The sequence below is a fragment of the Solanum dulcamara genome, chromosome 10, assembly GCF_947179165.1.
Source record: "Solanum dulcamara chromosome 10, daSolDulc1.2, whole genome shotgun sequence".
NCBI classification, from domain to species: domain Eukaryota; kingdom Viridiplantae; phylum Streptophyta; class Magnoliopsida; order Solanales; family Solanaceae; genus Solanum; species Solanum dulcamara.
The window spans coordinates 4,561,185-4,575,219 of record NC_077246.1 but is presented as its reverse complement, the minus strand read 5'-3'; the positions used below and the strand labels follow the sequence as shown (position 1 = coordinate 4,575,219).

Genomic DNA, 14,035 nt, shown 5'->3' with positions numbered 1-14,035 from the left:
CAATTATCAACTGCCTCCATTAAAAATAGGATTGGCAATCGATTCCAAAAGATCGGAAGTTATGAAAAAACATGAGCCCTAGTTGATTTCACTTCTTAATCTTTGTGCATTGTTTTAATAGTTGATCCTGCAGTTGCTGTTGACCAACTTTTTACTTTTAAATAATTGTGATGTTCGATTCAATTCGTGCGGAGTTTTGACTATTCCATGTACTATTTGCTACCTTCGTGTCTCCAAACCAACACATACATCAAATAGCTTTTGACTAACATTTTTCTTGCCACAATCGATTGTTGAAATCTGAACTCTAGTCTCCAATGCTTTTCATCTCACTTTATTGACTTCTAAATCGAAATCCATGGATATTGCTAATAAATTATAACTTTTACAAACTAGCAAATTACAATACCATTGTGCACTTTCAAAAGAAAATGAGAAAAAGAAAATGGAAATATTTTCTCCAATGCATAAAATGTCAAATGAAGACAACCCGAATTTTCACTGGGTGCAAAGAATTTCCCAGTGACCGGTTGGTTATGTGAATCTTCATTTCCTTCTCTCGGAATCTTTTGGATTCTCTCATATATCTATCTACAATTAACAATTAAAAAAAAGCAAACTTTCTTCTTTTTTTCTTCTTTTTTCTTTTTTTAATTACAAAAAATAAGAGAAAACCTAAAAGTCAATGATTGGTTCACCAATTGTGAGATTTCTCTCCAATGACCATGGTAAATTGAAGAGCTTAGCAGTGATGAACTTGAAGATCTTGTTCACATTAATGTTGTAAGTTGCACTTGAGAAGAATAATGGTGCATTTAGTGCCTTTGCATATGCTCTTGCCTGTTCAAAGCCACATTGTAACACCATAAGTATCAATATCAAAAACATTAAATTGACTCAGTATAACTTCATAAGTAGAATTTATGGAATAGTAAGAGTGTTTAATTTCTAATAGATCATCGACTTAAAAAAATAGTTTTTCATAAACAAATATGAAAGAAATGCAAGAGATAAGGAAGTTCTCAAACAACAGTATTTGCAGTCGGAACTTTCACTCTTTATTGCCACTAATTTTTAATTACTATGTCATTAGCTCAAAGTGCAATGATCTTATCAACCCCAACTACACAGTGGCATAACTACGTACTATGTCACATATATATAAAAAAATTATATCATGTATATAAATTAAAAATCATGTTTCTACATATATATACACATTAAATTTTGAACATCTTTAATAAAATTCGTGATTTTTCCACTGCTAATAGAGACCTAGATTGTTTATCTTTACAGACTTTTTAGATGCAAAAGTCTAAAATCAAGAGAGATACAATCCAGATCGTACGCTAAGATTCTTAAGTAATACAAAAGAATAGATACCTGACTTGCAATTGTCCATTGCAGATCCAATGGCAATTTCACAAAATCATCAAACTTTGTCCCTATCATTACAGGAATTGCTGTCTGATTCCATTGACGTGCTTGTTGATGCCAGCTAAGGACACTGCACGAAAAACGACTCGTTAAATTTTATATTGATAATATAAAAATTTCATTATATTGTCAGTGAATATAAACTAAACGTTATTTTTTTAAGGGAAAATAAATCTCATACCTACTGAGTGTACATCGACTTGTGAGATCAAACATGAAAAACATAGCAACAGAGTCCTTACAAGCCATTGGAATTTGAGTTGGGCCAGAAACATCACCTGCATTATTATTATTAATAATAATCATTTAGAAATTAAAATAGGTAGTTTGGTGCACAAAGTATTTTGCGTTAAGCAGAATCTTATAAAAGACCGCACCCTAAAAGGGTGTGATATAAACAGTCTATTATAATATTAGTATTAATCAGTGGCGGAGCCAAAATTTTAAATAAGAGGGTTCAAAATCTGAATAAATAGACGCATGAGCTAGTTGAAGGGGGTTCGACATCTACTTTATATACATAAAAAAATAATTTTAACTATGTATAAATAGTATAATTTTCTGCCGAACGGGGTTCGGATGAACCCTTCGGCACAAGGTGGCTCCGCCACTGATATTAATGATTACTTACGCAGTTCAAACCTATGATCTATAAGTTCAGAAATTCCTTTTTTTAAAAAAACATTTTGATTATATTCTCATTGTTTTAATTTTCTTGATACCCTTTTCTATGCTTAATTTAAATTAAACAATAAAAGAAAAACAAAGATTAAATGGATATTTATACCTTTAACTTCCCACATGCTATATGAGATTCTTGTCCCTCTCACACACAAAGTTTTGTCCATCTGATTTAATCCTTTGGTTGACAATCCTTCATCTACTTGTTCTTTTCCTACATACTTTGTCTTCAATTTAAGAAGAAGAAAAAAACAAGAAAAGTCAGAAATCATGATTGAAAATGGATCAAAACCATAAATACATAAACTAGAAATGGAGGAATAATCCAATATTGCTAATAACAATACTAAAAAATATATATTCTATAGTTATCTAGTCAGAAATTCATCGAAATTTGATTTGTCTCTAATAGATTTTCGATCGATTTCATCAAAAATTCTATTATTTTTAATAGTGAAAAATGAATTTTGAACTTAATTCGACCTCAAAATATAGTTTATGAAACGAAAATCATCTAAAATCATGACAAAAAGTACGGTCCATTACCTCAAGGAGGATGCAACCTTATTTACTAGATTTAGTTGAACCCAATAATTTTGATACGAAATATATATGCTTGGAAAATTAGAAATTTTCACAAAATACTAAATTTTGAACTCATCAATCAAATCTAAATTTTGGATCCGTCTTTACCCCCTACATACCCAAATTACCAAGCATCTAGAGCGTGAAAAACGTAACATTAAAGCTCAACAACGGATATATCAAGAAATGAGATGAATTTAACTCTAACCGTATAGACCCAAACCAAACATCTAAAACATGAAGAAAAAAAAACATGGAGGTTCAACCTCGAATATATCAATAATATAGATGAATCTGACTATACCTCGTTAAGAAAAGGAAAAAAACTTACCAAGAAACTTGTCTTTCCAATTTGATTATCACCCAAAAGGCTAATCTTCAATGCAACAACATTCTCAGATGAATCTTTAGAATGATCACAACAACATGTGGATGCCAAATTCCCTGAAAACCCTCCGTCGGACGCCGTCTCCACCCCAGTAGGCGGAGATGGCATCCTAGTGGCGGTCGGAAAAGATTGATTGTGTGACAATTGTCTATAATTAATAGACTTACCTAACCAACAAGCGAGAATTTTATTCCAAAATGAATTCAAATATTTTTGCAAAATTGTAAATTTGCATATAATTTTCCTTTTCATATTCAAATGAACCATTCTTCTATAACAAAGGAGCAAAGGTTTAGTCATTTTTTTCTCTTTTTTTGTGTGTGATTTAAAAGAGAGGGAATTGAAAATAAAATAAAAAGAAAAGGCCTCAAGAGGAAGCTAAATGCATAGAGTGCTTTAGCTTCTTCTTTTGGCCTTAAAAGAAAAAAAGACAAGTCTCTTTTTGCAGAATAATTAATCATAGTTTCTTTTTATTTATTTATTTTTCTTTCTTCTTAGTGTTTGTTTGTTTGTGCGGGATTTAATTTAATTTGCCATTTTTACCATTCATTTTTTTGTTTTCTATTTTAATATGTGGTTAACGGCTAATTAGGTTTGTAACTATGCCGTAAAATGAGGAACGGTTGACCGTTTTAAAAGATTTTAAAAAATCTGAATTTTGAATTTTATTTTATTTTTTGAATAATTAGTTTCAAATATGGTTGTCTATAGGTTGGTGAGATAAAAAATAAATATTTCTGTTTTGCTTTATTTTGTGAATAAGCAAATGTATTGTAATAAATAGCTCCTTTACATGCATTTTCGGCCTAGCTGGTCGCACAAAATATGTTAGAGCGATTTTAGTATAGTTTGCGAGATTTATTTTGTGCGCATCTGAAAAATAACGGTTACAGCATGTTTTTTTGGTCTAACTTGTCATACGGGACATATTTCATGCAGTTTCAGTGTAGTTTGTGGAATATTATATTGAAGCAAAATTTATTTCGTGCATATTCGAAAGATAACAATCACGGATTTACTTAGAACAAAAAAAAAGATACTTTTTTAGTCAAGTTCGTCACAGGAGACATATTTAGTGTGATTTTAATGTAGTTTGTGGAATATTATATTGAAGCTATATTATACTAAAGCGAGATTTATCTTGTACGCATCCGAAAAATAACAGTCATAACATGCTTTTTCAGTCAAGCTCGTCACACGGGACATGTTTAGTACAGTTTCATTGTAGTTTTTGAGGTATTATATTGAAGCGAGATTTATTTCGTGCACACTTAAAAAATAACCGCCGCAAGTTTACTTAGAATAAAAAAAGATACTTTTTAGTTAAATTCTTCACACGAGACATAATTAGTACGATTTCAATGTAATTTATGGAATATTATAGTGAAGCAAAATTTATTTCATGTACATCTAAGAAATAAGAGTTAAAGATTTTTTTGTCATAAAAAAAATAGAGAAACCAATTATTAAATTAATTAAAGAACCGACAAATGTATGAAGAAAGAGTCAATTTCACGTGTAGCCAAGTTAGCCAATAATCATGCAACCATGTAAGGTATCTAAATGGAAAGAGGAGCCCCACTCATTAGTCATTATTTAGTTTATTATAAATAATAAATAAAAACTCTCTTCTTTTTCAAGACAAAGAAATGATTAATAAGTTTGAAAGTATAAAAATATCAACCAACCTAATTTTAAGTCTAAATTTGTACCATCAAACTTCTCTAAAAGTTATTTGTATGGATATTTTTTAATTACAATAGCAAAATATCATTATAAAAAATACATAATACAATATAAAATAAAAGTCGATGTCAAAGATATCATTATAAAGAATATATAATACAATATAAAATAAAAGTTAATGTAAAAAAAAATTAATAGTAATATTACAAAGGATGATTGTTATAAAAAGGTCTAATTGTATTTTGCTCAAAAATTCTCAAAATAAGTCAATATTAAAATTAATTTTAACACTAGTGATATTAATTTTTTCAAAAAAATAGTAGGAAATGTTATTTAAGAAGTTTCAAAATATTTGGACCCCACAATAATACGGAGTTTTCAATTAAGAGCGTGTTGATTGAGGACCCGCAAGACCTAACGAGGTTGAAATTCTCATATCCAACGTGTATTCAACGGATTAAAATCAATTTCGACATTTGGGTACGAAATTTTATTTTGACAGGGAGCGTTTTTTCTGAATGAATTATATATGGTGTAAATTTGGATTAGTGAAACTTTAATGTAGTTATCGAATATTGGATGATAAATCATAAATTGTGTATTGAAAACATTAAAATCAATTTTACACTATAAAAAAATTTTAAGTTGTTCAAGAAAATGGAGAAATTGACGATAAAGACACACATCGAATGGGGACAGGGAGATAAAATGAAGATATTCGATATCCTATATTATAAGAATGTGTTATCAAAATTCAAAGATAAGTTCTATAGAGTTATTGTCAGATCTGCTATGTTGCATGGAGCAAAGTGTTGATTAGTAAAAAATTTATATGTTCAGAAATGAATGTAGCATAGATGAAGGCGACTTCAGTGATGAACAAGATGGAGGAATGAGGCTGAGATGATTCAAGAGAAGGTGCATATAGGCATTAGTGAGGAGTTGTACTGAGAGATTGACATACAGTAATAAGTCTAAGAAGAGGTATAGATAAACTGAAAAAGAATTGAAAAGAGGTGTTTAAATATGACATGACACATCTTTAGCTCACCTAGAATATGAATCTAGACAGTAAAGATTTTGTATTTATATATTTATCAAAAATTGTAATTTTCTTTTTTTTGATACGTTAATGTTTTCTTAGAAAGATAGAAAATTTGATATCATAATTGAGATCGAAAATTAGAAGGTTTGATTTTCCTACTCCAACCTCCTAATTATTTTTTAAAAACAAAGTAAGTATAAATAATATCTTCTTTCCAAAAAAATTAATACGTGTTTATCAAGTGAGAGCGTGTTTAATGATTCTCTATGGCCCACGAAACCTAATTAGGAGACATTAAACTGATTTAATTGATTAAAATTATTGGAGGATATTCGTTTGGTTTGGGAATTTTTAGGCAAATTGACATTAATTAATAAACATAATAGCAACAAGTTAGCAATCCCCATCTAATTATTTCCATATTTAAAAGTATATATAGCATGTGAGGGTCACTGATTCGAAAATATCTTTATATTTAGGAAAGATAATACAACTCACTCCGTCCATTTTATTTTACTTGATTCTTGTTGATTTGACACGAATTTAAAAATATCTTTATATTTAAGAAAAATAATACTATTCCGTCTGTTTTATATTAGTTGATTCGTGTTAACTTGACACTCTTCTTTAAAAATAGTACTATTTATTAGGGAATTATTTTAATAAATTAACCTTATTAATTATGTTTTAAAAATTTTAATTTTAATAACTAATAGTTTATGTATGTAGTTATTTAATGACAAGAGTAGTGAAAATGATGAATTTTCTCTTAATTTGTTAAAATAGATAAGTACAAAAAATATATTTTTGATATAAGCGTCAAGTAAATAAAATAGAATGAGTATCCTTGGTTCCTCAATTATTAATGAATTCTGATTTTTGTCCTTATGATCAATGATCAGGGGCGGAGCCACATGGTGGCAAGGGGGTTCAGCGAATTTTTTTTATGTATAAATAGTATATGTCGAACCACCTTTTGTTAATTCGTATATCTACTTCTTCAGATTTTGAACCCTCATATTTTCACCTTCGACTAATCAAAATGAGAGTTTTTTTATCTCTTTGGGTATGAAATATGTTATAGGTAAACTAGTTTTAAAAATATATTATCCTATTTGAAATAAAAATACAATTCAAACATCATACTTGGGTTATTAAACATTTGAACAATTAATAAATTTAAAAATTTGTGAATATTTATAAGCAGATGGATAAAAAATACACCTCTCAAATAATTAAAGGTTAGATATATGTCTAGTCAAATATTTAAAAAAATTAAAAATTATTCAATAACAAAGGGATTGAAAATCCTAACCACGTGTCATCTAATTATATCATCTCGTCTTTCTTTCTCTCTACCAATTTTTTTAAAAAAAATTGTTCTTTTTCATACTTTGTGGTAAAATATAATAATATGGGAATATAATCTTTCATGAGCTAATAATGTCCCATGTGGGTGCACACATGTACATGTTTCATGGTGAATTTTTTATTTTTTTTAATAAACAAGGTTCATTGCTTCTTACTTATGTTTTTTTAGACAGAAAGCATTTTGCTTCATAAATTTATAGAATATTATGTCCACACTTCAAACTTCAGACATGTAGTCTGAATTTTAATTGTTGAGGATTATTATTCCACTCAAAGGCAGAACAAACTTATCTCTGTATCGATCACACCAAACGTGTCCTTATTATTATGGTCCAATCCGAGTAACCTATAAATACTACAGTTTGTCATTATTGCAATTTCATGTTTGTAATAAGTTGTTGATAGAAAAATTGATAATATGCCATGAAAAAAGGTAATTATATTCTTGTGTATGTGTGTAATAGATTGTTGATTGACTTTAATGAGATTTAATTATGACATGTAAATGGTAATTGTATTCTTGTTTTAAAAAAATCATTTGTCCATGTGGCAAAAGATAGATTTATTAGGAAAGGAAATTGTATTCTTGCAATTTCATGTTTATAATGATTGTTGATCCACTTTGATGAGACTAATTATAATGGCATGAGAAAAATAATTGTATGCTTACAATTTCTTGCGTGTAATAAGTTGCTAATTGACTTTGATGAGATTAATTATGTCATAAAAACAATAATTGTATTCTTGTTATTTTGTCCATGTAATAGGTTGTTGATTGACTTTGATGAGATTAATTATGGCATGAAAATAGTAATTGTGGCCAAGTAAGTAATATGTTCACGATCTTGGTTCTAATACCATCATGTCAAAAGTTAACTTATAGAAATGACACAATTTTATTTCGCAGCTAAATTTATCAAACAAGCAACATATTTAATCATGACTTCGACATGTGCCCTCCGGATCTCGCCACAGACAAGACGTTAGTGTTATCCAACAACGACATGAACCTTCAAACTTCTCACAAGCTTGAGCTTCATCATTTCTTCTATCTAATTTGGTATTGGGCTCTCTCTTGGCCCATCCACTAGTACAGATATTTAACATACATTCTCATATCGTGCTTAAAATGCGTGGGAAATATTGATCATCTTTATAATTAATCTTGATTCTTGATCATCTTCATTCAAAAATTGGTATTATTCCAGCATTGTTATCATTGTGGAAACCCCATTTGTGAGAGAAGATTGGAAAATCCCTTGGCATGAATCTCCTTTTTGTTCATCAAAAATTCATCTATTCCTCTAGAAGTGGTTCTTTCTTGTCATCCCACTTATTCAACCTACTGTGAGCTAATTCCACCTGCAATCGGAGGCGAATGTAGAATTTATGATCAATAGATTCAGGATGAGTGTAAACTACACACGCACACAAGTATAGTATGTTTGTTGTTTTGCGCGACTCCCCTTGTGAATTAAACCGAAAACAATGAGTTTAGTTGAACTATTGAACCTACTCTAGATCCGCCTCAATTCATGTTTAGCTCAAGGAAAGAATGCTCCAGCCATATTTTTGTATTCTAAGAACCAGTTCAGCTGGACGTTTTATATTGACAATAACTAGTAGTAAAAAGCAGAGATCCTTTTCAATATTGGTCTTAACATACTAAGGATACCTCGCTATGACTAATGTATATTTGAACTTCTGTATTTTTCTTTTTCAAACTGCTTTGATATGCATTATTTGAGTCGAGGGTCTTTCGGAAACAATCTCTCTACCCTCCTCGGACTCAACCTATGAGATTATACTGGGTATGTTGTTGTTGACTAACTTACATTTGAACTTGATTTCCTACTTGTACCAACCTTTTCCAAGTTATGATCAAGATGACTTTATAATAAACATTTTTGTAACCAAATAGTGTTTTGGAAAACTGCTGTCTACCTCTAACAGGATGATTACAAGCACAAGAAAAATTAAAGAATTTTACCTCTTTATGCCAATCAGTTCGGACCGTGATCCATATTAAAATGATTGTTTGCATCACCGTACCTCCCAGCATTCCTGACCATATACCCTGTATACACCACAATAATGTTGTTATTTTTTCTATGATGAGACTGGGACTGGAAATTTGGTTGTGGAGAATGATAACAGAAAAAGGTAAAATCAATTACCTTAGCGCCAAGTTTGAAGTAAAAGCCGAGAAGAGCACCCAATGGAACACCGACAACGTAATAGCAACCTACATTGACATAGGCCACGAAGGTTTGCCATCCACATCCAACGGCCACACCTTTAAGATTTATATACATGAATTTCATCAGATATGTTAACAAAGCAAGTGATTCTCAATCATGTTGTTCATACTCAGACCTAATACAGTAGTAATGCCATTGCCAATTTCATCTATTCCTTTGTTGGAGTCCCACATCGGTGGGTTCAAAGGTCTTTGGTCTCCTTATATGGTCTTAGGCAATCCTCTCCTCGTAAGCTAATTTTTGGGGTTAAGGTACAAGGTCCATTTCTTTATCACCTAATCAAAGATGTTTATCATTTTCCTTTGCTTGTGCTTCGTTTTTCCTTTATCTCGTCAATGTGTATTTTTGAAGGGTCGTTTGTTATTTGATTATCCAAAGAGGGGTCAGTTGATTGTGTTGCCTTTAGACCTTGGTCAGAAATCGGCCATTTGACAGTGTTCGACAATATAGTAATACTATACTAGTATATGGAGGAGGACAATCTGGTGAGGAATTCGAGGGCCAAAGATCTAAACCTTGCACTGAAACTTTAGGTCACCCATTGATTCTAATTTCAGGCCACACATTGATTTTGTTATCATATGTTTTACGATTATACCACTATATATGCAAGAAATATGTCAGCCTCCAATCTGATAACTATTTCATCTCTAATTCTCAACTTCAAACTCGATATATGTCGATCCTAAATCTGATTCAAATTCAATATTGTACTGATGCTCAACAAGAAAAATTGATCTGTTCTCAGTAATCAAACTAGTTAGGAGATTCAAGGAATTGTCTGTGGGAGAAGTGAGTCATTAAGCGTATTGCCCACAGCATAGTGTAAAATAAGGTTTCAAATTGAAAACGAGGATATTTAATAAAACTCGTACCTGACAAGACAGGCTGGATTCCGTTGAGTATAAGGGAAACTGCAAGCAATGGACAAAGATCCGAGACAGCATCAGCAACGACTTCACCTTCAGTGAAGGCATAACTGATGAGATTACGCAATGCAAGAACAATGACTGCAGCAATCAATGAGAGAATGAAAGACCACGATGTAACCACGACAACAGAAAAAGCTGCTGATTTTGGATGCCTTGCTCCTAGTTCATTGCTCACTCTCACACTGTTCATCAGCATGTCACATTTAAGAAAGTCAGAAAAAGATACTCCATTTGCCATTTGCATTAAGGAATTTTCTTATAAACTTGATGAATGTAAATTTCCAATATGCGTAAAGAAGCTTGGAAGATATTGAAACAAATACAGCACAAATTTTTAGTTCCATTGTATGGTACAAACATAGTATAGCCAGAATTACCACAGAACAATATTAATGAAAACGCGATTCATTTGCAGAAACGAAAAAGACTATCTATAGCTCAAACGTTTATTTCAAAAAGAATAAAACAACGAGAAAAAGTAATGATAAAACAAGAACTGACCTTGCTGCTGCATTGAATCCAACTGATATCATGAATACCCAACCAGAAATTGACATGCTTGAGTTATTTCCCACCAAATACAAAGGAAAAAGGCAAAATGGTTAGTAATTGAAAATTAGTAACATACGTTAGATTCTTGGTTAGTAATATTAATTAGTCTCGAGATTATTTATTCCATAAGATATCCCAATCCATGGAATAACTTTATCCATCCTATCCCCCTACCAAACAACCCCCAACGGTGTAAACAATTATTACACAATCATATCACTTAAAACGTAATTGCAGCTGGAAGAGACGAAAAAGAGGACAAGCAATCAATGGCATTAACTATCAGAATCTTAGTTTGTGGCCAAAAAGATAGAGACAAGCAACTTATCGTGAAACTTGGACTAGTATTTTTAACTTTGCTTTTGCAAGTGCAATACGAAATCAAAAAAAATATTTAGCCTTATTTTCAAAGAAAGAGTAGCAAAAATCAAGCTAAAAAAGTAATATTATAGCTTTTATTCAAAAGTATTTTCAAAAATAAAGCCACGTTTTAAAAAATTGACTATACACTAATTGATATGCTTATATTTTATTTTTTTAGACAAACGCAAATTATTTTTCGCTAATCGTAAGGGGTTTTGGTCTTACCAAATAGAAAGAGCATCCAAAGCCAATTCAGGATTTTCAAGCAAACCAGCAAGCAACACCACAATCTGAAAGTACCAAGTCTCCAAGCACAGCATCACCGCCGAGGAAGCCGATAACTTTAAAAAATCCGGCAAGCCGGAAAACGCCCCGGAACTGAATCCTTGCCAGGTCTGTTTACACTTATCACTCTTCACAATGTACACATATTGGCCTATAACAATTAGCCACCATGAAAAACTCAGCACCAGTGAAGCTCCAAGTAACCCGAGCCTGATCTTAAAAATCACCACCCAACTCAACACCAGATGCAACACTAACGTCGCGGCGGAGATGTACGCGCTCGGCGCTACAATGCTCTGAGCTTGAAGGAATTTCTGGATCGGAAAATTAATGGCGTATGCGAATATCTGAGGGATTAAACCGTACACAAATATGGATGCTGCTGCTGCTATTCTCTCAGTTTGGCCTAGAAATATTAGAATTGGCTTGCAGAAAATGTACCCTATAGTAAGTAAAATTCCTGTTAGAGTTAACAGAATTGCTGATCTTTGAAGATAAACTCCAAGCATATCGTATTTTTTTGCCCCAAATGCTTGACCACATAGTGTTTCCACTGCACTTCCCATGCCCAACTACAAAAAAAAACATACGCGTTAATGAACATAAATCACGGAAAAATCGTAAATCACAAAATAGTACAATTTCAGATTATTCCTAAATTTGTTCCGAGTGCAATACCTTTTGCACAGATCGTGTATTTTTATTAAGAAATTCATAAATTATATATAAATATATGATTATGAATAGAGTATAGGAACTTATAAACTTTGAATCGTGAATCCGTCAATATATTTCTTCCAATTTCTCACTCAGACAATATATCAAATATGTTATCTGCATTAACGAAAACCATTACCATGAGACCGTAAGCGAAAACTTGAATCCCAGTATTTCCAAGTGAAGCAGCAGCAAGCTCGAGATTACCCAAGTGACCGGAGAATATCTGAGTTGACATAGACATGATGTAATTGATCATGTAAACCATAACCGCCGGAGCAGCGAGGAAGAAGAGAAGCTTCATTTCGATCCATGTCGCTAACCGGAGTTTATTCCAGAGAGGTATTTCTGTGTCCAAAAGCACAGATTCTAGCTCGTTGCTTGATTCGAAATTGTGAGTTTCGGATAATTGAGGTGATAAAGATGTTCCGTTGTTTTGTAGAAATGGTCGGTAAATGTCATTTTCCGGTGAAGCCATGGATTCCGGTGACTGAGGAATGAGGAGAAAGTTGGAAGAATCTAAGAACGTAGTATGTGGTACATATTTAAGGGAAATAAACAAGCGTCAGCGCTTATGTAATATTTAAAACATATTGATTCAATTAATTTAGATTTGTATTGTATTAAATTAATTAAAAAGAAAAATACTTTCTGTCAATAAATTTTTCATTCTCAAAAACTTAAATTCAAAAGTTAAAATATATGACTACAAATGAAAACATCTCATTCGAGAATATAGTAATTTTGAACGATGATAAATTCAGAATGTAACCTACAAATTTACAAGAATATAGTAATTTTGATTTCAAATTTTATATATGTATTAAAAAAAACTTATTAAATATCTATAAATAACTAATATAAATTTAATTATTAAAATTAAACTCTCTCTAAAAAATTATAAATTTTAAATATTAAATTTTGGCTTTCCTAGATGGTCGATAAATTCAAACTTGGTATTCCAAGTCAATTGGTCCATTTGCTTTATGATATCGATGGAATCTTTTGGATTTTTTAAATTAAAATAATCAGCGGTATTTACCTACTGCAGTTCAAATCAGTATTTTGAAGGTTATTACAATTTGAATTCCATTGATCTGACATATTTCTTCAAAAAGATTTAATAAGTAAGTATATTTTATTTAATAATATTTTAAATTTAAATTTGATTATTACTAATTTATGTAACTTATTTAAGAAAAAAGGCTTAAATATGTCATTAAATTTTGAGAAAAGATTCATTTATCTCATTTATTAAAAGTTTGGCTCATTTATGACATTTTTGTCTGAAAAAAGGCTCATTCATGTCATTATTTGTAAACTAAAAATATTTTTCATTTTTCAAAACTATTTTGTACACGTGGTCAATTATGATTCTGCCACGTCATTAACTAAATTATTATTTAAAATGGAAAAGGTTCAAATATTCCATCGAACTTTGAGAAAAGGCTCATTTATGTCATCCGTTAAAATTTTGGCTCATCTATACCATTTCAGTTAACAAATTATGGCATGGATGAACTTTTTCTCAAACGGAAATGGCATAAATGAGCCAAACTTTTAACGGGTGGCATAGATGAGTCTTTTCTCAAAGTTCGATGGCATATTTGAGCTTTTTCCTTATATTTAATATTAAAACCAGTTTGAAAAAAAAAATCTCCTGATTTGTTAAAATAAACAAGTAAAACAAAATATATATTTTTGATATAACGGCAAAGTAAAATGAGCAGAT

General features: G+C 31.0%; 2 protein-coding genes across 2 annotated transcripts; both read right to left on the bottom strand.

Moving 5' to 3' along the window:
* Positions 1-318: 318 nt before the first annotated feature.
* Positions 319-3,517, bottom strand: LOC129870423 (septum-promoting GTP-binding protein 1-like). Its single transcript, XM_055945213.1, has 5 exons — positions 3,035-3,517; positions 2,225-2,345; positions 1,619-1,715; positions 1,384-1,507; positions 319-840 (listed from the first exon to the last, which is right to left on the bottom strand). Exons 1-5 carry the CDS (start codon positions 3,389-3,391, stop codon positions 676-678), a joined length of 864 nt encoding a protein of 287 aa, XP_055801188.1. The 5' UTR covers positions 3,392-3,517; the 3' UTR covers positions 319-675.
* Positions 3,518-8,027: 4,510 nt separating this feature from the next.
* Positions 8,028-12,860, bottom strand: LOC129870329 (protein DETOXIFICATION 40-like). The gene is made up of 7 exons (XM_055945065.1): positions 12,443-12,860; positions 11,527-12,158; positions 10,888-10,944; positions 10,330-10,568; positions 9,371-9,489; positions 9,184-9,270; positions 8,028-8,555 (listed from the first exon to the last, which is right to left on the bottom strand). The coding sequence occupies exons 1-7, from the start codon at positions 12,779-12,781 to the stop codon at positions 8,490-8,492; spliced, it is 1,539 nt and encodes a 512-aa protein (XP_055801040.1). The 5' UTR covers positions 12,782-12,860; the 3' UTR covers positions 8,028-8,489.
* Between the last annotated feature and the right edge of the window lie 1,175 nt (positions 12,861-14,035).

Coding starts and splice junctions, on each gene's coding strand:
- LOC129870423 (XM_055945213.1), bottom strand. CDS start 3,391: ATGACTAAACCTTTGCTCCTTTGTTATAGAAGAATGGTTCATTTGAAT. Junction 2,346..3,034: donor TTGGAAAGACAAGTTTCTTG/GTAAGTTTTTTT, acceptor CTTAAATTGAAG/ACAAAGTATGTAGGAAAAGA. Junction 841..1,383: donor AATGGACAATTGCAAGTCAG/GTATCTATTCTT, acceptor GGCTTTGAACAG/GCAAGAGCATATGCAAAGGC.
- LOC129870329 (XM_055945065.1), bottom strand. CDS start 12,781: ATGGCTTCACCGGAAAATGACATTTACCGACCATTTCTACAAAACAAC. Junction 10,945..11,526: donor TTGGATGCTCTTTCTATTTG/GTAAGACCAAAA, acceptor AAATAACTCAAG/CATGTCAATTTCTGGTTGGG. Junction 9,490..10,329: donor AATCCAGCCTGTCTTGTCAG/GTACGAGTTTTA, acceptor TAAATCTTAAAG/GTGTGGCCGTTGGATGTGGA.